This window comes from Schistocerca nitens, chromosome 9, assembly GCF_023898315.1.
Source record: "Schistocerca nitens isolate TAMUIC-IGC-003100 chromosome 9, iqSchNite1.1, whole genome shotgun sequence".
In the NCBI taxonomy this organism is placed as follows: Eukaryota; Metazoa; Arthropoda; class Insecta; order Orthoptera; family Acrididae; genus Schistocerca; species Schistocerca nitens.
In genome coordinates, this window is record NC_064622.1 from 323763841 (window position 1) to 323786797 (window position 22957).

The 22957-nt window shown below is 38.4% G+C and overlaps 1 protein-coding gene across 3 annotated transcripts in view; it reads right to left on the minus strand.

Annotated features, from left to right (window-relative positions):
• Positions 1-832: 832 nt before the first annotated feature.
• Positions 833-22957, minus strand: part of LOC126203022 (tubulin gamma-1 chain) — a 68357-nt gene continuing 46232 nt past the window's right edge. For 2 of the 3 annotated variants that reach the window (XM_049937259.1, XM_049937261.1), the window contains 2 exons: positions 19665-19847; positions 833-1435 (listed from right to left, as the gene is read on the minus strand). In XM_049937259.1, coding sequence (XP_049793216.1) covers positions 1238-1435; positions 19665-19847 — 381 coding nt within the window. In that variant the 3' untranslated portion in view covers positions 833-1237. The remainder of the gene's footprint in view (positions 1436-19664; positions 19848-22957) is intronic. The other variant, XM_049937260.1, reaches the window with a different exon arrangement.

Here is a 22957-nt window from a genome sequence, read left to right on the forward strand (position 1 = left end):
CAGCATAAAGGTAAGTCACTCATACTGATGAGACTGCTGTGGCCCTACAGCTACCAGCATGGTTTTGCTTGATTCCCTGTATGACTGGTCTGCCATGTCACCACTCAGACCTCAGACTTGTGGCTCCCCCACAGGTGCCAACATGACTCAGAGTGTGTGTGTGTGTGTGTGTGTGTGTGTGTGTGTGTTTGTTTTGGTTGGTTGGGGAGGGGGGGGTTGTGATATTGAAGATGAATAGGCTATGCTTTGGGACTGAATTTCACCTTCCCACTTCTCTATCAGCGTGACGACAAACCTAAAACATCTCACACACACACACACCTCCAAAAGTTTAACGAATCATCAGATTCTGCTTTTGGTAATTGACCTTTTCCTAGTCCTTTTATCTTCTGTGTGTGAGTAGAATAAAAAAAGAAAGAAAGAAAGAAGATTCAGGCATTTACCATCGAGATAGGTGATGTAAAAGTGGACTGGTTTACTTACAAGAGATCTACTTTATTATTCAAGTAGTAATACAAGACTAGAAAAGCTGTACACATTAAATGCAACTTAGTTAATGGAGGGTTTCGCAATTCAGTTAATATATTTTATATCAAAAATTAACAAATGGAAGTTTGTCTTCAATATGGGTAAAAATAAATGACACACAGGAAATGACCCTTGCTTATGCTTCAAAAGAGAATGCAAGGGTCACTCCCTACAGATTTAAAAATAATAAATAAAGTATTGATGACTATTTGTGTATGTGAGTTCAATATTAAATTTACAGGCAGCAATGAAGTATGAATGGAACTATGAGCTGCACTATAATATCACTTTTGTTACGCACTCATGTACTATTGTACTTCCACAAAACATAAAAAGGGTTCTTTCTCAAACTAATAATTGGTCAAAAAGTTTACAAACATGCACAAAATAAATGTTACACATGCGTGTGCACATGCACACACACAGTGAATTAATAGACACTAATCACAGACGAACAACACAATAGTGCCCTATGATAGGTAAAAATAATACAAGTCTGTTTCTTTCAAAACCAGTAACAGAGCACAAGAAACTAATGTGAACTATGTTACCATAACATTTGAACATTTTACTTTCTTTGATACAGTATGGACTTCCTTCAGTACAGTATGGCTTATGTACAAATAATATACACAAAGTTGAGTGCATCACATTTAAGCTTTTTATTTAATAATGCTTAAATGTAATGCACATATTCATTAATTTTCAATTATTCTGATGAAGCTCCCCAAGTCAAGTAGTCAGGGCGTGTTGCCGCCTTATATTCTTCAACTAGATCCTGTACAGTTTGCCGAGACAGATCTAACTCTTCCAGCGAGTCCTGGAACATTGGTTCCTTGCGAAATTGCTCCAAGAACGCTTCACGCTTGCGAAGTTTGTCGTATTGCTGCAGGGCTCGTTCAAATAGCTATAAGAATGGAACATTATTAATTCACAAATAGGACAGACACAAGTAAAATCCAAATTACCTTTATGAATATATAATGTTAAATTCATGATTAAAAAAAAATATTTGATTTTCTTCTTACAAATTGTAAGACAAAACCATCCATGTACCACATGCAGAAATAAGAAGATCCTAAGCATACCCATCAGATATACAAACAAGGAATAAATTAATGAAAGGGGAAATAGGCAACAATTAGAAGCAGATATGGAATTGATTCCCTCATCATCTTCTGTCCTGGATTCAAGCTCAAAAGATGATGGAATGTTCTATCCACCGAGAAAACTTCATAAATTACAGGAAAGAAATTACTTCAAACTCTGCATTCATCAGGAAATCTGCCATCTGTCAAACAAATGTTAATGTTTTTCTTTTGCACTCTATAAGTACGTAAATTAACAGTGCATGGAAGTGCCACGTTACCTATGGGGGCAAAAGCGTGAATTCTGACACAGGACATGAGAAATTTCGTATTGCAGATTTCAGAGTACTTGACGGCTCAACACAAAAGTTTTGTCTCAAGTACAGATAGTGTTGAGGATCAGTGGACAAAGTTCAAAACCATCGTACAATATGCATTAGATGAGTATGTGCCAAGCAAGATTGTAAGAGATGCAAAAGAGCCCCCGTGGTACAACAACCGAGTTAGAAAACTGCTGCGGAAGCAAAGGGAACTTCACAGCAAACATAAACATAGCCAAAGCCCTACAGACAAACAAAAATTACGCGAAGCGAAATGTAATGTGAGGAGGGCTATGTGATAGGCGTTCAATGTATTCGAAAGTAAAGTTCTATGTACTGACTTGGCAGAAAATCCTAAGAAATTTTGGTCTGATGTCAAAGCGGTAGGTGGATCAAAACAAAATGTCTAGACATTCTGTGACCAAAATGATACTGAAACAGAGGATGACAGGCTAAAGGCCGAAATACTAAATGTCTTTTTCCAAAGCTGTTTCACAGAGGAAGACTGCACTGTAGTTCCCTCTCTAGATTGTCGCACAGATGACAAAACGGTAGATATCGAAATAGATGACACAGGGATAGAGAAACAATTAAAATCACTCAAAAGAGGAAAGGCCGCTGGACCTGATGGAATACCAGTTTGATTTTACACAGAGTACGCGAAAGACCCCCCCATGAACCATGGACCTTGCCGTTGGTGGGGAGGCTTGCGTGCCTCAGCGATACAGATGGCCGTACCGTAGGTGCAACCACAACGGAGGGGTATCTGTTGAGAGGCCAGACAAACATGTGGTTCCTGAAGAGGGGCAGCAGCCTTTTCAGTAGTTGCAGGGGCAACAGTCTGGATGATTGACTGATGTGGCCTTGTAACATTAACCAAAACGGCCTTGCTGTGCTGGTACTGCGAACGGCTGAAAGCAAGGGGAAACTACAGCCGTAATTTTTCCCGAGGACATGCAGCTCTACTGTATGATTAAATGATGATGGCGTCCTCTTGGGTAAAATATTCCGGAGGTAAAATAGTCCCCCATTCGGATCTCCGGGCGGGGACTACTCAAGAGGACGTTGTTATCAGGAGAAAGAAAACTGGCATTCTACGGATCGGAGCGTGGAATGTCAGATCCCTTAATCGGGCAGGTAGGCTAGAAAATTTAAAAAAGGAAATGGATAGGTTAAAGTTAGATATAGTGGGAATTAGTGAAGTTCGGTGGCAGGACGAACAAGACTTTTGGTCAGGTGATTACTGCGTTATAAATACAAAATCAAATAGGGGTAATGCAGAAGTAGGTTTAATAATGAATAAAAAAATAGGAGTGCGGGTTAGCTACTACAAACAGCATAGTGAACGCATTATTGTGGCCAAGATAGACACAAAGCCCATGCCTACTACAGTAGTACAAGTTTATATGCCAACTAGCTCTGCAGATGATGAAGAAATTGATGAAATGTATGACGAGATAAAAGAAATTATTCAGGTAGTGAAGGGAGACGAAAATTTAATAGTCATGGGTGACTGGAATTTGTCAGTAGGAAAAGGAAGAGAAGGAAACATAGTAGGTGAATATGGATTGGGGGTAAGAAATGAAAGAGGAAGCCGCCATGTAGAATTTTGCACAGAGCATAACTTAATCATAGCTAACACTTGGTTCAAGAATCATAAAAGAAGGTTGTATACCTGGAAGAATCCTGGAGATACTAAAAGGTATCAGATAGATTATATAATGGTAAGACAGAGATTTAGGAACCAGGTTTTAAATTGTAAGACATTTCCAGGGGCAGATGTGGACTCTGACCACAATCTCTTGGTTATGAACTGCAGATTGAAACTGAAGAAACTGCAAAAAGATGGGAATTTAAGGAGATGGGACCTGGATAAACTGAAAGAACGAGAAGTTGTAGAGAGTTTCAGGGAGAGCATAAGGGAACAATTGACAGGAATGGGGGAAGAAATACAGTAGAAGAAAGGTGGGTAGCTCTGAGCGATGAAGTAGTGAAGGCAGCAGAGGATCAAGTAGGTCAAAAGACGAGGGCTAAAAGAAATCCTTTGGTAACAGAAGAAATATTGAATTTAATTGATGAAAGGAGAAAATATAAAAATGCAGTAAATGAAGCAGGCAAAAAGGAATACAAACGTCTCAAAAATGAGATCGACAGGAAGTGCAAAATGGCTAAGCAGGGATGGCTACAGGACAAATGTAAGGATGTAGAGGCTTATCTCACTAGAGGTAAGATAGATACTGCCTACAGCAAAATTAAAGAGACCTTTGGAGAGAAGAGAACCACTTGTATGAATATCAAGAGCTCAGATGGCAACCCAGTTCTAAGCAAAGAAGGGAAGGCAGAAAGGTGGAAGGAGTATATAGAGGGTTTATACAAGGGCGATGTACTTGAGGACAATATTATGGAAATGGAAGAGGATGTAGATGAAGATGAAATGGGAGATAAGATACTGCGTGAAAAGTTTGACAGAGCACTGAAAGACCTGAGTCGAAACAAGGCCACGGGAGTAGACAACATTCCATTAGAACTACTGATGGCCTTGGGAGAGCCAGTCATGACAAAACTCTACCATCTGGTGAGCAAGATGTATGAGACAGGCAAAATACCCACAGACTTCAAGAAGAATATAATAATTCCAATCCCAAAGAAAGCAGGTGTTGACAGATGTGAAAATTACCGAACTATCAGTTTAATAAGTCACAGCTGCAAAATACTAACGCGAATTCTGTACAGACGAATGGAAAAACTGGTAGAAGCGGACCTCGGGGAAGATCAGTTTGGATTCCGTAGAAATGTTGGAACACGTGAGGCAATACTAACCTTACGACTTACGTTAGAAGAAAGATTAAGAAAAGGCAAACCTACGTTTCTAGCATTTGTAGACTTAGAGAAAGCTTTTGACAACGTTAACTGGAATACTCTCTTTCAAATTCTGAAGGTGGCAGGGGTAAAATACAGGGAGCGAAAGGCTATTTACAATTTGTACAGAAACCAGATGGCAGTTATAAGAGTCGAGGGGCATGAAAGGGAAGCAGTGGTTGGGAAGGGAGTGAGACAGGGTTGTAGCCTCTCCCCGATGTTATTCAATCTGTATATTGAGCAAGCAGTAAAGGAAACAAAAGAAAAATTCGGAGTAGGTATTAAAATTCATGGAGAAGAAGTAAAAACTTTGAGGTTCGCCGATGACACTGTAATTCTGTCAGAGACAGCAAAGGACTTGGAAGAGCAGTTGAACGGAATGGACAGTGTCTTGATAGGAGGATATAATATGAACATCAACAAAAGCTAAACGAGGATAATGGAATGTAGTCAAATTAAATCGGGTGATGCTGAGGGAATTAGATTAGGAAATGAGACACTTAAAGTAGTAAAGGAGTTTTGCTATTTAGGGAGCAAAATAACTGATGATGGTCGAAGTAGAGAGGATATAAAATGTAGACTGGCAATGGCAGGGAAATCGTTTCTGAGGAAGAGAAATTTGTTAACATCGAGTATAGATTTAAGTGTCAGGAAGTCGTTTCTGAAAGTATTTGTATGGAAGTGAAATATGGACGATAACCAATTTGGACAAGAAGAGAATAGAAGCTTTCGAAATGTGGCGCTACAGAAGAATGCTGAAGATAAGGTGGGTAGATCACGTAACTAATGAGGAGGTGTTGAATAGGATTGGGGAGAAGAGAAGTTTGTGGCACAACTGGACTAGAAGAAGGGATCGGTTGGTAGGACATGTTTTGAGGCATCAAGGGATCACAAATTTAGCATTGGAGGGCAGCGTGGAGGGTAAAAATCGTAGAGGGAGACCAAGAGATCAATACACTAAGCAGATTGAGAAGGATGTAGGTTGCAGTAGGTACTGGGAGATGAAGAAGCTTGCACAGGATAGAGTAGCATGGAGAGCTGCATCAAACCAGTCTCAGGACTGAAGACCACAACAACAACAACAACGCGAAGGAACTTGCCCCTCTTCTTGTAGTGGTGTACTGTAGGTCTCTAGAAGAGCGTAGCGTTCCGAAGGATTGGAAAAGGGCACAGGTCATCCCTGATTTCATGAAGAGACATTGAACAGATGTGCAGAACTATAGACCTATATCTCTAACGTCGATCAGGTGTAGAATTTTGGAACACGTATTACGTTCGAGTATAATGACTTTTCAGGACACTAGAAATCACCTCTGTAGGAATCAACATGGGTTTCAAAAAAGACGATCATGTGAAACCCAGCTCGCGCTATTCGTCCACGAGACTCAGAAGGCCAGAGACACGGGTTCCCAAATAGATGCCGTGTTTCTTGACTTCCGCAAGACGTTCGATACAGTTCCTCCCAGTCGTCTAATGAACAAAGTAAGAGCATATCGACTATCAGACCAATTGTGTAATTGGATTGAAGAGTTCCTAGATAACAGAACGCAGCATGTCATTCTCAATGGAAAGAAGTCTTCCGAAGTGAGAGTGATGTTGGGTGTGCCGCAGGGGAGTGTCGTAGGACCGTTGCTATTCACAATATACATAAATGACCTTGTTGATAACATCGGAAGTTCACGGAGGCTTTTTGCGGATGACGCTGTGGTATATCGAGAGGTTGTAACAATGGAAAATTGTACTGAAATGCAGGAGGATCTGCAACGAATTGACGCATGGTGCAAGGAATGGCAATTGAATCTCAATGTAGACAAGTGTAACGTGCTGCGAATAGATAGAAAGAAAGATCCTTTATCATTTAGCTACAATATAGTAGGTCAGCAACTGGAAGCAGTTAATTCCATAAATTATCTGGGAGTAGGCATTAGGAGTGATTTAAAATGGAATGATCATATAATGTTGATCGTCAGTAAAGCAGATGCCTGACTGAGATTCATTGGAAGAGTCCTAAGGAAATGCAATCCGAAAACAAAGGAAGTAGGTTACAGTACACTTGTTCGCCCACTGCTTGAATATTGCTCACCAGTGTGGGATCTGTGCCAGATAGGGTTGATAGAGACGATCCAACGGAGAGCAGCACACTTCGTTACAGGATCATTTGGTAATCGCGAAAGCATTACAGAGATAACAGATAAACTCCAGTGGAAGACTTTGCAGGAGAGATGCTCAGTAGATCGGTATCGGCTTTTGATGAATTTTCGAGAACATACCTTCACCGAGGAGTCGAGCAGTATATTGCTCCCTCCTACGTATATCTCGCAAAGAGACCATGAGGATAAAATCAGAGAGATTAGAGCCCACACAAAGGCATACCGACAACATTTCTTTCCACGAACAGTACAAGACTGGAATAGAAGGGAGAACCGATATAGGTACTCAAAGTACCCTCCGCCACACACTGCCAGGTGGCTTGCGGAGTATGGATGTAGATGTAGATATCAAAATAAGAAACTTTGCACCTACAACGAGGGCAACTACAAAAATATGATAGCTCTCCAACAGGCTATTTTTTAAAAAATGAACAAGAGTCATCTCCAGGCACTAATGCCTGACTGCAACTCTATCTGGGATGAGCGACAATCTTTGCTGGAGTGAGGGATGGGGCAGTGGAGAGATAGCAAGGAGTGGGGAGGGAATATGCATGTGCTGCCTGCGGGAAAATGCAGGGGGAGGGGTGGGGGTGGGGGGCTAGGGCAAAGGTAAGAGGAGAGAAGCAGAGAAGAGGATAAGACTGTGCTGGTGCACTGGCAGGATTGAAGACATTTATTTGTAGGGCTCGAGTGGCAGCATGGTAAAACAGTAGATGAAGTTGAGCTCGTCATGTTAGGCGGTATGCTCAGCAATTGGGTGGTTGAGTTGTTTCTTGGTCACATTTTGGCAGTGGCCATTCATGCAGACAGCCAGCTTGTTAGTGGTCATGCCCATGTAGAATGCAGCACAGTAGTTGCAGATCAGCTGACAGATCACATGGCTGTGTTGACAGGTGGACCTACCTGTGACAGGAGTGTAGTAGGTGGTAGTGGTGGTGATGAGAGGATGAATAGGACAGATGTTGCATCCAGTTCTGTCGCTGGGATATGAACCATGGGGCAAGGGATTGGGAGCATGGATGGAAGAGGGACAGCGAAGGACTTGCAGAGGTTGGGTGGGGAATGGAATCTTATTGTGAGAGGGGTGGAAAATGTATTTCTCATTTCAGGGCACAAAAAGTAGTCCAAAACCTGGCAGAAAATTCAACTGCTCCACTCCTGTTGTGGATTGTACCAAAGCACAGTGGGGTTCCTTGGATGGTAGGTGACTGGGAAGACAAGGCACTGGAGAAATGTTTCTGGGTGTAGTGAGAAAGGTACTTTCTGTCTGTGAAATCCTCAGAAAGAACCATGGAATATCTGGAGAGAAACTGCTCAGCACTATGGATGTCACAGCCACAGGTGTCTGGGCTGTGTGAAAGGGACTTCTTGGTGTGAAAAGGGTGGGGCAACTGTCCAAGTGGAGATATTGATGTAGCTATCTTTGTGGTGGTGGTCAACACTGAGGAAGGTTGCCTGTTGGGTTGAGTAGGACCCAAGTGAATGGAGTAGAAGCTGTTGAGGTTCTGGAGGAATGTGGATAGGATGTCCTCACCCTCAGTCCAGATCATGAAAATGACATCACTGAATATGAATGAGGTAAGAGGTTTGGGAATCTGGGTAATTAGGTGAGGCTGGAAAAAATGGTGTGATCCAGGTACCCACTGTGTGCTATGGATTCGTTTGTAGGTGATGTCTTCAAAGGAGAAATCATTGTGGGCTAGGATACAGACAGTCAGTCAGTCAGTTATTGGGAAAGGTAGAGTTCAATGGCAGTAAGGCCATGGACATTGGGGAAGTTAGTGCAAAGAGATGAGGCATCAACAGTGACGATCAGCGTGGTAAGGGAACAACAACTGTGGAGAGTCCGTAGAGAAAATGGTTAGTGTTTTTTATATCGGAGAGTATATTTTGGGTAATAGGCTGAAGTAGTTGATACATAAGGGCAGAGATTCATTCCGTGAGGCAGCAACCGGACTTGATAGGGTGTCCAGTGTGGTTGTGTTAATGTAGTTTAGAAAGCATCTATAATGTAGGAGTGTAGTAAGTGGTGGGGTGAAGAGGGACATAAATTCAGGTGAGAGGTTCTAGTATGGGCCTACAGATTTGAGAAGGGACTGGAGGTCCTGCTGCATTTGTGGTATGGGCTCACTGGCAGATCTTTTAGGTGGATGCATCTGACAGATGAAGAGTGCTCTGCCAGGCAATCCTGTGGTTTATAACCAGTGGTGGAACCTTTGCTTCCACCTACGCTAATCTGTGTCCTTTAACTGCCTTTCAGCTTCCTTGCTTCAACTTCCGACCTACACATGCCTTCGATCCCGCCAGTGCACCTGCACAATTCCCATACTACTACTACTACTACTACTACTACTACTACCACCCTCATACTTTTGCCCTCTCCCGTCCTCCAAATACAGCCTCCTGATGTTGCAATTAGCAGCCCACTATTGAGAACCCACTCATCCCTGCACACTCCCACAGGCAGCACTGGACTCTTCCCCACTCCTACCTTCTCCTCCTCATCCTATTCCTCTCCTGTACCCCCACAACACACCCCAGCAAAAGAGCATCATTCACCTCAGATGCGGGCATACCTGGGTGCCAGTGCCTGGAGATAACAATAGCCGTGTGTGTGTGTGTGTTGCATCTAGTCCAATAGCTACATAATATCCAGCATTCTTTTTTAATGTGCCTGTCTGACACTTGACACTACCCGAGGATGCTGAGTCGCTACAGGCACAACAAAAAGGATTCACACAATTATAGTTTTCAGCCATTAAGTCCTTTGTCAGCAATAGACACTCAGTCACACACGCACACACATTCAAGCAAACGCAAATTGCACACATGTCTGCAATCTCAGATTGTGTGTGTGTGTGTGTGTGTGTGTGTTTTGCTGACACAGGCCTTAAAGGCTGAAAGCTATAATTGTGTGAATCTTCTTGTTGTGGCTATCGCGACTCAGCATCTCCGCTATATGGCGATTAGCAACTTTCTTTCTCTAATGTTGTTACATTTCATCCTGGATTTTCCAATGTTTGATTTTTACATAAAAATGTATTTGAAAATAAGGAAAAAGAGAAAACCACTTCCCATTCTTACTCCTGACAGCATCCGATATATGAAATCATCCTGTTAAGCATTTTTGGGGGAAAGACAAGATGTAGACACACATATCCAATTATTTACACCTACACCTATTCTCTATGCACAACTGTGAAGTGCATGGCAGAGAGTATGTCCCAGTGTACCAGTTATTAGGTTTTCTTCCTGTGCCATTCACAAATTGAACATGGGAAGAATGATTGATTGAATGCCTCTGTGCATGCAGTAATTAATCTTATCCTCATGATACCTATGTGAGCAATAGGCAAATGGTTGTAGTACATTCCTAGTCATCATTTGAAGCTAGTTTTTGAAACTTTGGTAATAGATAAGACTTTCTCAGGATAGATGTAAACTATCCCCAAAAGTCTTCCAGTTGAGATCCTTCAGTATCTCTGTGACATTCTCCCACCGATCAAACAAACCTGTGATAGTTTGTGCTGCCCTTTTCTGTATATGTTCACTATCACCTGTTAGTCCTATTTGGTACAGATCCCACATACTTGAGGAATATTCTAGAACTTGTTGCACAAGTGATTTGTATGCAATCTCCTTTAGACTAATTGCACACACCCCAAAATCTAGCACCTGATTTATCCACGACTGAGCCTATGTGATCAATCCATTTCTTATCTCTACAGAGTGTTACACCCAGGTATTTAAAACTACGTATTTTTATGAAGAGCACAGTTTCACAATTCCGAACATTTAAAGCAAGTTGCCAATGTTTGCACCATTTTGAAATCTTATCAAGGTCTGACAATATTTATGCTGCTTCTTTCACACAGTACTTCATTACAGATAACTGCATTATCTGAAAGAAGTCTTGAGGTTACTATTAATATTGTCTGTGAGTTCATTAATATACAACATGAACACTGAGAGTCCTAAAAATCTTCCCTGGGGCGCACCTGAACTTACTTCTACACCTGACGACGACTCTCCATCCAAGATAACATGCTGCAACCTCCATACCAAAAGGTTCTCTACCTAGTTACAAATTTTACTTCATAGGCCCATATGATTGTACTTTTGACAAACATAGGTGTGGTACTGAATCAGAAATCAAGAAATACTCTGCCGTGGCGCGCACAGCCACACCAACATAACAGTCGGCTACCGCGGCAGAGTTAAGTGGCGCCTCCAACTTAGTACTAGCACGTTCTGCCAGCCGGTGCAAGAGGCGTTCCCGCCAAACATTCAATCAGCCGCGAACTACGCACACGCACGAGCCTTTTTTCCGGCGCGGATGGTCACACCATGATATTACCATCCACCAATCAGGGATCGCCAATGACCGCCAATCATCACTCTGGAATCAGCGGAGGAAGACTGGAGCCGTCGTGTTAAATAGCCGGAAGAAAGGAAAGCAGGTGTCTTTTGACCCGCCGCGGACTGCCACCCGGAAGAGACTTCAACGCAGCCGGAACATCCAGGTGCCACGTCTTCGCTACGCCGGCCAACAACCCCGCACTCTGCACCCATCTACATCCTCGGCAACCGCCGTAAAGCATCGAGAGAAAACCCATCAAAGGAACGTAAATTCAGTTCAGTTGCCAACATTTCAATTCAATAAGGTGGCATAATTCTTTGGCTTGTTATAAAATTTTGGCAGAAGAAGCTTTTTGTTTTTGAAGGAAGTTCATCTTTTTGTAAAATTAAGCGGTGGCCTTGCTCCACCTAATAAAAATTTTTTTATTCGCAAATGTGTGTTAATCTGTGGATATAACACACTCCATCTACCTGACTGCCATGATCCAAAGCTGTGAGAAAAGTGCGAGTTGGGTTTGACACAATAAATATTTTCGCAGTCCATGCTGGTTGGGATTTAGGTGGTCTTCTGTTCAAGGTACCTCATTATGTTTGAGCTCAGTATATGTTCCAAGATTTTACAACAAATTGATGTCATGGATACTAGTTCACTTCTACTATCCTTTTTGTAGATAGATGTGAGTTACGCTGTTTTCCAAGAACTGGACATGGGTTTTTGTTCGAGGGGTCTATGGTACATTATAGTCAGAGGAGGGGCTAATTCAGTTAGTATAGAAATTGACAGGAATTCCATCAGGCCCTGAATCTTTGTTCAGTTTTAACTATTTCAGCTATTTCTCAACACCACTGACACTAATACTCATTTCATTCATCTTTTCACTGGTACACAGATTAAATTATGACAATTCTCCTGGATGGCCCTTTGTAAAGGAGCTCAGCATTTCCGCTTTTGCTTTGCTATCCTCAATTTCAGTTCCTGTCTCATTCACTAGGGACTAGACCCTAACTCTGGTGCCAATAACAGTCTTTATATATAACCACAAGTTCTATGGGTTTTGTGAAACATCACTTGACAATTTTCTGTTACAGTAGTCACTGAATGCATCACACATTGCTCTCTTGACAGCCAAATGCGTTGCATTCAGTATCTTTCTATCTATAGCCATACACTTCATTTTACACCTATTATGCAGTAATCTTTTTCTTTACAGTGACTGTATACCATGGAGGTTTCTCTCCCATTATGAACTGTTCTACTGTGTACATGGTCAACTATTCTTTTAAACATGATATTGGTGAAAATTTGGTGTAAGAAAGTACATAAATAGAAAGTGATAAAATATTTTTTTCAGATTTTTTAGATCAAAACTGTAGTCAGGGGGCCATTTTGAAATGTGTATCATTTTCTCCATCTGACGTCAGTACGAAAGGTAGGTTGAAAGTTTTTTAACTACCGTAACTCCCTTATTTATAAATCAATTTTATTCAATTTGGTGTCATTTGAAAGATAAAAGGACCAACTATATCACTAAACTATAAATATGCTGCAACTGTACATATAGATATGTGCAAATCTGTAATTAAAGTCATTAATATATATATATATATATATATATCTAAAAAGAAACAACTTCTTTGCCTCTACTCTTCCACCTCGACTGACATCTCTGCCCAAACTCTTTGTCTTTAAATATGTCTGCTTGTGTCTGTATGTGTGGATGGATATGTGTGTGTGTGCGCGAGTGTATACCTGTCCTTTTTTCCCCCTAAGGTAAGTCTTTCCGCTCCCGGGAGTGGAATGACTCCTTATCCTCTCCCTTAAAACCCACATCCTTTCGTCTTTCCCTCTCCTTCCCCTCTTTCCTGATGAGGCAACAGTTTGTTGCGAAAGCTTGAATTTTGTGTGTAATTTGTGTTTGTTTGTGTGTCTATCGACCTGCCAGCGCTTTTGTTTGGTAAGTCTCATCATCTTTCTTTTTAGATATATTTTTCCACGTGGAATGTTTCCCTCTGTTATATATATATATATATATATATATATATATATATATATATATATATATATATTTGCAAAATTCATGAATTTATATATATATATATATATATATATATATATATATATATATATATATATATATTTGCAAAATTCATGAATTTTTTTGTCAAAATCACAAGCTTCACCATTTTAAATTTTGTCTCAAAGAATTCCTATTATCATACATTTCAACATAAAAAAAAAAGAAATCAGAAGGGAGGGTGTTCTGTTTAATCATTTGAAACAGAAAGAACATAAATAATAATATACATGTTTCACTTTGTGACTCTTACCTAGTGGTCACAAATGATGATCAGTTCTCATAAAGCACATTCATAAAATTCTAAAAAGCATTCATTCTTTCAAACAAGTTTTCAATGGACTATATTATGTCTGATTCAAAAGTATATAAACTACCAGTACTTGTGCTTGCACTTGGAGCAGGCAAAGTAATTAAAATGTTTTTATAAGGTATCCAGCAAACATCAGTGTGAAGTGGCCATGAATAACTTGAGGAAGGGCCACTTGGACTCATGAACTTGACTTTTGCATCTCTGTGTTCCTATCTTACCTCTAGAATTTTTTCAAATGATGAGACACGCTTTATCAGCAACTTGTTTTCATTCAGTGGTTTGAAAAAATGATTCTCTCTTGTCCCAGGAAGTGTAAAAAGTCTCATATCGTTTTTGTAACATGTTTGTGATCTTTGTTATCTCCTCTGTTGTAACATAAAAGGTTTCTATTCCTGGAACATCAGTTTTGGCAAATGTAAGCAGAGCTTTTGGACTTAAAACGTGACTGTCATATGGATGCTGTAAACTTGCTCTTGTTGCTAAACGTTTAATAGTACCACCAACTCCATCACATGCATTTTTGCCATGACAGAGCCAAAAATATTCCATTTTGCAGTTACTCCATGATCTTACTTGTGATGGCACAAATTTAAAAAGTTCTTAAATTTTTATATTGTGCAAACTGTCATCACTGAAATACATAACATGCTGGATGTGTGGTAATTGTTCCAGTATATGAGAGCAGTTTTCTGGAAAACATAGAATGTGTTTGTATCATGCTGCAAACAGTCACTTACACAACACAATGACATTGACTTAATGCACTCATCTGTTTTAAAGTACACCACAAAAGGATGAAGGGTGACTTGAATGTTCTGCCAGTGAAATCCTTGTGCAGCATCCTGAAGCAAACAGGTATAGTTCTCTGCAAAATCCACTATAATGATGCATGTAGTATCGGGGAGGGTTTCTTTGCTTGATTTGAAGTGGTGACAGAGATTTTGATATATAATGATGTGTTAAGTTTTGAAGTTTTTGCATGAGATACTCAACAAATTCATCGGTCGTCTTCATTAATGTCTCCAGTGTAGGTCGATCAGTTTGCATCCATTGTCTGAATACAACATTTTCACAATCTTGTAAAGACTTCAGCTCCATTAAAAAACTGCGCAGTTCATATTCTTCAGGACACCAAGAATAGCGAAGCAGCATGCACTCCTTGTTTTCCAGATTGCACACAAGTTTCTGTAGAGGTTCAGTGTACAGTTCTTTCACGTATGTAGCATGCATTAACAGTTTTACGTTTTGGTGATACATGTATACACATACGTTATGCATTCCAAGACTGTTTACAGTAACACACTCTTTTGGCCTAACTTCACAAAATTTAGTAAAACCAATTTTATCTTCAGGGAACTTTTCTCTGAAAGCTAAGTATACATCTTTCAGATTATGTAAAATTAGTCTTTGTCTTATACACTCTTTTGCCATTTTCTGAAGGGACAGACAGATAGTCTTTTTTTATTAGCAGAAATGCGACATATCATCTTCACAGTAACAATTCTGGACACGTTTTTCCACATACTTACCTAGTCTGTTTCCCACTTTATAACTCCCTTTTGACAAAATACCATCTTCTTTTAGCAATACCCTCGATTTCTTTACCATGTATTCGGTAGTGTTAAACATTTGGATTTTCCTTTACTCCATGAAGCTGGTGCTACGGTAAGTATTTATAGCTTTTCTTTAACAGAACTTCTGCCGAATTCCTCTTTAATTTTTTGCATAAAAATATTTCAGTCTGCACATTCAGCACTGCCAACTTCTTCAGACACATTTTTCACTGGAACATGCAGTACATCTGATGCTGTTTGCTGGAATTTTAAAGCTAAGCAACGAGACTTGGATTGAATGTATTCTGGACACCTGTCTTGTGCTCTCTTGGTAACCTTAAGTGGTGAAATTTCAAGTAATTCACAACTTCCATTAAGTTTTGAAGAGCTGTAGATGGATCTGGTGAATATTCTTGATCTTCAACTTCACAATCAACCATCCCTGGAAGGTTATCCCCCATAGGAGGCAAAATGTCCTTATGGCATGTTATGCACAGCTTGGTACCTAGGATAAGTCCAAGGGTATTATATTTCCTTGCCATGGTTAAAGAAATAGGTTTCAAAGATTTCTTAGCAGTCTTTTTACCATGCTTCTTAAAAGGGTCACAGCAAATTTTTTGTCCGTCTTCAAATGTTCCCAAATAGCGCCTTTTGTGAGAAGAACAAACACACTCAATATTTTCACAGGTGCTTCTCAGCTACAATAATTCAATATCAGCTTTATTCAGGCTTGACATACTTATTAAATCAAGCTCTTCACTGCTACTACTTTTCTTCTGACACACAACTGCTGACACAAACCTAAAGAACATTGGTTTTCCATTGTGATTTTTAATCAACTGTATATGTTGCAGAAAAGAACTGGATGGTTTGAAACTTTTTCTTGTTCTCCAATTAGTCAAGAATGTACTATGAAGAATCTGTAAGGGGAAATGAGAAAGAGTTAATGACCACTTTATTAAGTGATCTCCAATATTCACATTATGGAACAACTTTATATTACAGTCAAACCCCTCAATATGTAAAACCCTTCAATCTGATATTCTAAAACCCCTCAACTTGCTAGTGTGACATATTTTATGACAGTCAATCAGTTGCTACTACAGGAGATTAGTAAGATTCATAATACATAAAACCTCCGATTGTGGAATTGAATTATGTTTATTATAATTTGTTTTATTTGAATTATCGTATATAAGTAATAAATTTTACATAAATAAAGAAAATATTTTTTTTGTTTAAATTCTGTGAAAATATGTAAAACACTTATAACATTAAAAATGTAGTACTGAATGTCTTAACGGCTTTTAAAATGAAATACCTAAAAATTAACTTTCAACTGTCAATAACAAAATCAATGACAAAAATAATTAATAATTATTTATTTATTACTTGGTTATATATTGTTAAAACTGAATGGATTAATGATTGGTTTGAAGGTAATATATATTTCAAGTATCTAAATTACATTTAATAAATAAATTAATATACAAATCTCGATTTTTAAATTTATAATTAAATTGATGATATCATATAGTGAATAAATAATAATTTAAAGAGTAATAACTAATTATAAAACAACCTTCAAAATGGAATTATAAATGTGACTAAATTTTAATTTCATGTATTTTTAAATGAATTATCATCGATCATAATATAATTTTGTATGAAACAAATTTATTTATTATTAATAAATAATAATAATATTTATATGAATATATCGTTATTTCTAATGATAATTGATATAAAAAAATTAAAAAAAAACATGTGAAGAAAACAACATTAAATAAAATACGTGATCTTTTTTCACTCATTATAATATTTGAATTCACTAAAACATCTGATAACAAGCCACAGTTAAACAAAGCGTATACTGCAACAACTGTTTGCAGATTATAATATCATTGGGTGGTCTAGCGTCGCTTCATAAAAATTATATATCAGAGGGCACTGTAATAAGTTGAAAAAATGCAACCCATTGCACTTATGGAAGTTAAATGAAGTCCCCCTGGTTATACATTACTGCGCAACTATGCATGGATTACATGACTTCTTTCCCTTTTTAATTTCAATCGTTCCTTTTCACTATCTCATATTGAGGGGCTACCCGAACGTTATCATATTGAGGGGTTTAACTGTACTTTCAACTAACTTACCAGACAGAATGGCTGCTTATGTAAGAAGCACAAAACCAAGACAAAAAAGTCCTTCAGATATATAAAGTGCACAAACACACAAAAACATAACACACACAGCCTGTGTTGCATGTGAGTTGGTTTTAGACTGAATTCTTCATTATTGTTTCATGTATTGTTGATTAGCTATCTCAAGCAATTAATTATTCCAGCATTATTGAAAAAGTATAAGTTCTAACAATAGAGGACAAACACCCTTCTGATTTTTTAATGTTGAAAAGTATGGCAGTAGGAATTAATTGAAACAAAAATTCAGATGGTGAAACTTGTGATTCTTCTGGAAAAAATCCTGACGTTTGCAAAAAAGTAAATAAATAAATAAATAAAAATGGTGAGAAATTGCATTAATTACAAATTTTCAAACATTTGTTGCTTAGACACAGCACTTTAATAATTTGTATATTATAGTTCTAGTCTTTTACTTTTCAAGGACACCAAATTGAATAAAATTGATTCATAAATAAAAAAGTTATAGTGGTTACAAACTTACAAGGCGCTTCGTTTCTCAACACCAGTTGGTAGAAGGGGCCCACATTTTAAAATGGTCTCCTAATTAAAATTCTGGTCAAAAAATTCCAGATAAAATATTTTAACCCTAACTCATTATGTACATTCTTATAGAAAATTTTCAGAAAAATCTGTGACGTAAGGGCAACAGCCACTGGGTGACTTCGCATGAAATTACCCTTTTCCATCTGCCTATCCCTTCGATTACACTTAAATTTTCCCCAAAAATCTCACAGTTACAAATTTCAGGTTTCAAAACACTTGTTCTGCAATCAAGGGTAACTCCACTCTGGCATTCAGCACAGAAAGGTCAGGGAACATTTTGATCAATTCACTTTTGTTTAAGATGCTTTGAGAGAACAGAACCCAAGAGAAGATTCTACTGAAGTTTTGGAATTAGCTGATCACTTATCAGAGCACCATTTTTATGGACTACATCCCTGCCATGCAAGGTGGATAGTGAAAACTATTTATTGCTTGAAAATCTTGTGATGAACATAAGAAGAGTGCAATTAGTATTCACCTCATCACCGAATTTCAGAACATGGGTTTGTGGCTGTACCAGAGCTAAAACCCCATATTTGGATTTCATTATTCTTTCAAAGCTTTATAAAAACTGGGTGAATTCTCTTCAGTGGTTCATAAGAACTGGAAAATTGTTTACAGAAACTGTTTCTTATCCTCTCATCTTTCATCCTAATTAATCCTCCAAATTGAAGATGGTCAACACATTGAGCCATGAGGCAGAACAATCAGACCAAAATATAATAAGGATTCAACTAAGAATCTATTAAATTACACAAATGGGAGTATTACCAGATTTGATTTGAAGTTGCTTATAACAGATTCTTCACAATGGCATGCAAATGAAGATTTTGTCAAAGTTTTGCACCTAGTTATTAAAACTGAAAGTTTAAAATAAGAAATATGTCTAACCCACTGACAGCACAATACATAATTTACAAATACGAGAAAAAGGTGCATTATGTACTCCATGTTGCATCAGCATATCATGTTAAGTTTCCAGGGCATTACAATTATACTATCACAGATTAATAATATTTAAAAGAACATTTGATTTTCTTGTCCTATTTGCCTGTCTGACAACATACAGAGCTGCTTTATAGGTTGCTTCATTAAGGTCAATACAGCAATATTAATAACCAAGTTGTCAATAATAAAGTTATGGTTAATCAACTATTGTTGAACAATATTTTTGGGAGAGAGAGAGAGAGAGAGAGAGAGAGAGAGAGAGAGAGAGAGAGAGAGAGATTTTTATGCGATTTATTATTCTACTTTTTGCAAATTTCGGGGCCCAGTGGCATGACTGTCCCTACTGCACTCAAATTACAGCTCATTTTCTGTGTAACGGAAGCAAAGTAGTAATTTCAAACACTCTACAGCATTATTGTGCTGTGTGGCTTGCTCAATCACTGTTCATATACTACTGATGTTCACTTTTGGCTTCCAGCATTTGACCACATTAACCATTACTACAAAATGGGGTCGGTGCCATGAATAAGTTAAACAAAGGGATGCAACAACAAACTTTTTAAATAACTTGCAACTGAAGAAGAAGAAGAAGAAGAAGAGGAAGAAGCAGAAGAATTTAAAAATGAAAGAAGTAATGCATCTGAACTACGTAACAAGGCATGCAATAACTAAAACTTTTACCTTACTCACATTTCAACTAGTGAAGAAACAACAACATACTTACTGATGAAATATTTGTGTGGTTGGCTAACATGAGACCAGACACACGATGTGCACTTTGAATATAAGGAGACTTCCTGGAAAGAGCAACCTGTATACTCGCAGGGCCCCATGGAATGAAATTTGCCAACTTTCGCTCTCTGATACGTTGTAGGGACTTATGTACTTGGGTTGGATCTACTTCTCCCTGAAAATAATTATACTTTTCAATTGCTATGAAAATAACTACTGGAAAGCAGATTGTGTACATGTTTAACAATACATTCATAAATATGGAAAGAATGTTCTTGGTGGAATAGAAATAACTGAAGGAGTACAGCAGTCTGTGTGTCTTTCAACAACTGAGAGGATAGCTCTTTTGAATGAATCGTTCTACAGGTCTAAATTGTAGAACACAGGACAACAACCAAGAACAAAGGACACAAGGCAATCACATGGCAAATATGATAAATGAAAGCTTCCATCCACAAGGTAAGCAACTTTCGAATGTAGTATTCAAAGAACTGTGACTGACGCCTGAACAACACGAATATCACATGCATCAACATTAGAAAATAGTGCATTGATAGCGGCTAGGCACTAGACGAAATTTGGATTTGTGCAGTAATTTATAAATCACTAACAGTTGCTTAGTGCACCCACTTTCCTAATGGAAGGTAACCCAATGAACTTTCTAAAGTCTTGCCTACAGATGACTCAATGTCATAACTATACACCGAGTTGTTATCTTCGTGCCTTCTATTATTTATATTCACGTTCTATTTTAAAATATCTATTGAAATAAGAGAGAGACAGAAAAACTGGTCACTACTAATTTCACAAGCGACAAGTACCCATACGGGCAATAATAACATTAACACACACCAAGTGATTGGCAGCACACTGAAAAGGAGAGGCAGATTGTTTCAGCTGTAAGTTAAGATGGATAATAATTGAAAACAAGACACTAAGCAAAGATTAAGGAATAGTACTGGGAACTGCACCTTCTAAAAGTAAGTACTTGCTAATCTCTCTGTGTCCATATAATTTTAATGTTTTTCTCAATCTCAATTTTTTATTTTACATAATTAGACTACAGTGTTACACTAATTGCTCAAAATAAAGACTCTTGATAACTATGTTATGATACACGTCTTGAAAATTTTCTAATGCTACTGTCATAGACAATGGGTCTCTTCCACACTACTTATGATATTTCTTAAGCCCAAGATTAAAGTATACTAACTGTAAGAAACTGCCGGGAAAACAGAAATCGAGGAAGAAAAGCCCTGATTATTTTTGAATTGTTGGATGTCACAATTTTTTGTTTTCCCATTGCTGGGGATTAGACTGACATGTACATTACTAACCAACTACTCATCTTTTCTTTGTACTATGACAATTCTACCTATACGCTACAACTCTGTCAATAAGCTCTACAAAAGCTTGGTGGATGAAGGGGATAAATTTAAGTAAGACATGCATTAAGACCACAAGACTGGGAGCCACACTTGTCATTTGCGTGAAGTAAGCAGATGGAAGCTGGTTTAAAAATTTCTACAGTATACAGGGTAACAAATCAGTGGGAAGTCGAAGATGGAATAACAACAGTGTGGAAAGGATGGACTTACCATTTAGAGGTGGTATCAGTGGCCATGTGTGTGAGAGTTGTGCTTGTGTTAACATATGCGAGTTTTTCTACTTCTGACAAAGGATTTAGTCTGAAAGCTGAATATTTCTAGCATTCTTTTTCACTGTGACTTTCCACAACTCCGTGTCACCTCTATGTAGTGAGTAGCAATCCATCATTTCCATATTGTTTTACCAAAAATGTCTCATAATTCAGGACAGATTATGCCAACTCTGTTTCAGTGTTAAGAATGTGCATGGCCTGCTCCTTGATAGCATGGTTACAGAGAAGGTGACCGTAAGAAGAAATAGCATAAAGGGGGAACTGAAGGAGTTGAAATAAGAAAGGGAAATCATGTAATAGTATAGCTGAGATGGGAGACTTCATACGGAGAATTAATGACAGTCATTCTGTGCACCATTTATAATGGAACACAACGGGATACAATAATAATGCAGCATGAAATACTTTCCACCAAACACTGTAAGGAGGCTCGCTGAAGTGCAGATGTAGAGTTCAATGCGTGCTTCAATATCTGTGTCGTCCAACTCCCAATCCTTGCCCAGTATCAGCTATTTCAGAAATGGAAAGGTGGGACACCTCTCCCTTAGCCTCAATAACCATTAATAAGTAGCCTCAATAACCACAAATCAGTGTCTTCTACCCCTTCACCTGTCAGTAGTCCATACTGCCCTCTTGCACCCAGGCCAGCTTCACATTTTTTCTGCTGCAACTCCGCCTTAGTTCATCTGTGTTTTCTTCCTCCCTTTCTCTTTTATCTTCCACCTTCCCATATACCATTTTTCACAACATTCCTAATAAACTCCTACTCTATCCCTAATTATCCTGTATAGCTGCCACCTACGTCTTCTGTATGTGTTTACACATAGGACTACACCTCTTCCATATCTCCACCACCTACTCTGATCTAGATCAATATTTTTCTCAATTGAGTGCCACAGTTAGGAGGCAACACTGGGTGTGTTAGCACATCATCATATCTTTTATGGACCTGTCTACTGTGCAGTAGTGCCTCTTCTGCTTTCTAACCCCCATACACCCGATTATATTACATCCTCGATTCCTTTTGAAGTTTCAATCAAGTTAATGGGTGATATTTGTGTAAGATCACACAACTCAAGAAAGGAATAGTTCTATGAAACCTTATCCTGCCTTTAGCTTGCAAAAATTTAAGAAAAGAACAGACAACATAAATCAAGATTTCTTTGGTAGACAATATTTTCATCGCTTAGCGAGACATACCCCATATTCCACACACAGCTTTTGAAAGCTAGTCTTTCTATCTTGATTACACTTCTGCTTTCATTAACATTCCAGATCTCAAGAAGTATCAAAATGTCCAAAACCAAACCCCTTTAATACCTCTTGCCCAATAATTCACTGCGAAATTTATTTTGATGTGCTAAATTTAACACCCTTTAACATTTTAATATATGCAATATTAAGTCATTTCTCTGTTGGTGTGTGGGGGGTGTTACGTTATGTACAACTGTTGTTTTCCTATTCCAGTTGTAAACGGTTCATGAGAAGAATAACTGCTGGCAATCCCCCACGTCAGCTCCACTCTAATTTTTACCTTCAAGATCTTTTCACGAGATGCATGCATTACATTGGTTGACTTAGGTGAAGAGAAACTGAAATAAACCTGAAATTTACCACATTTCCGT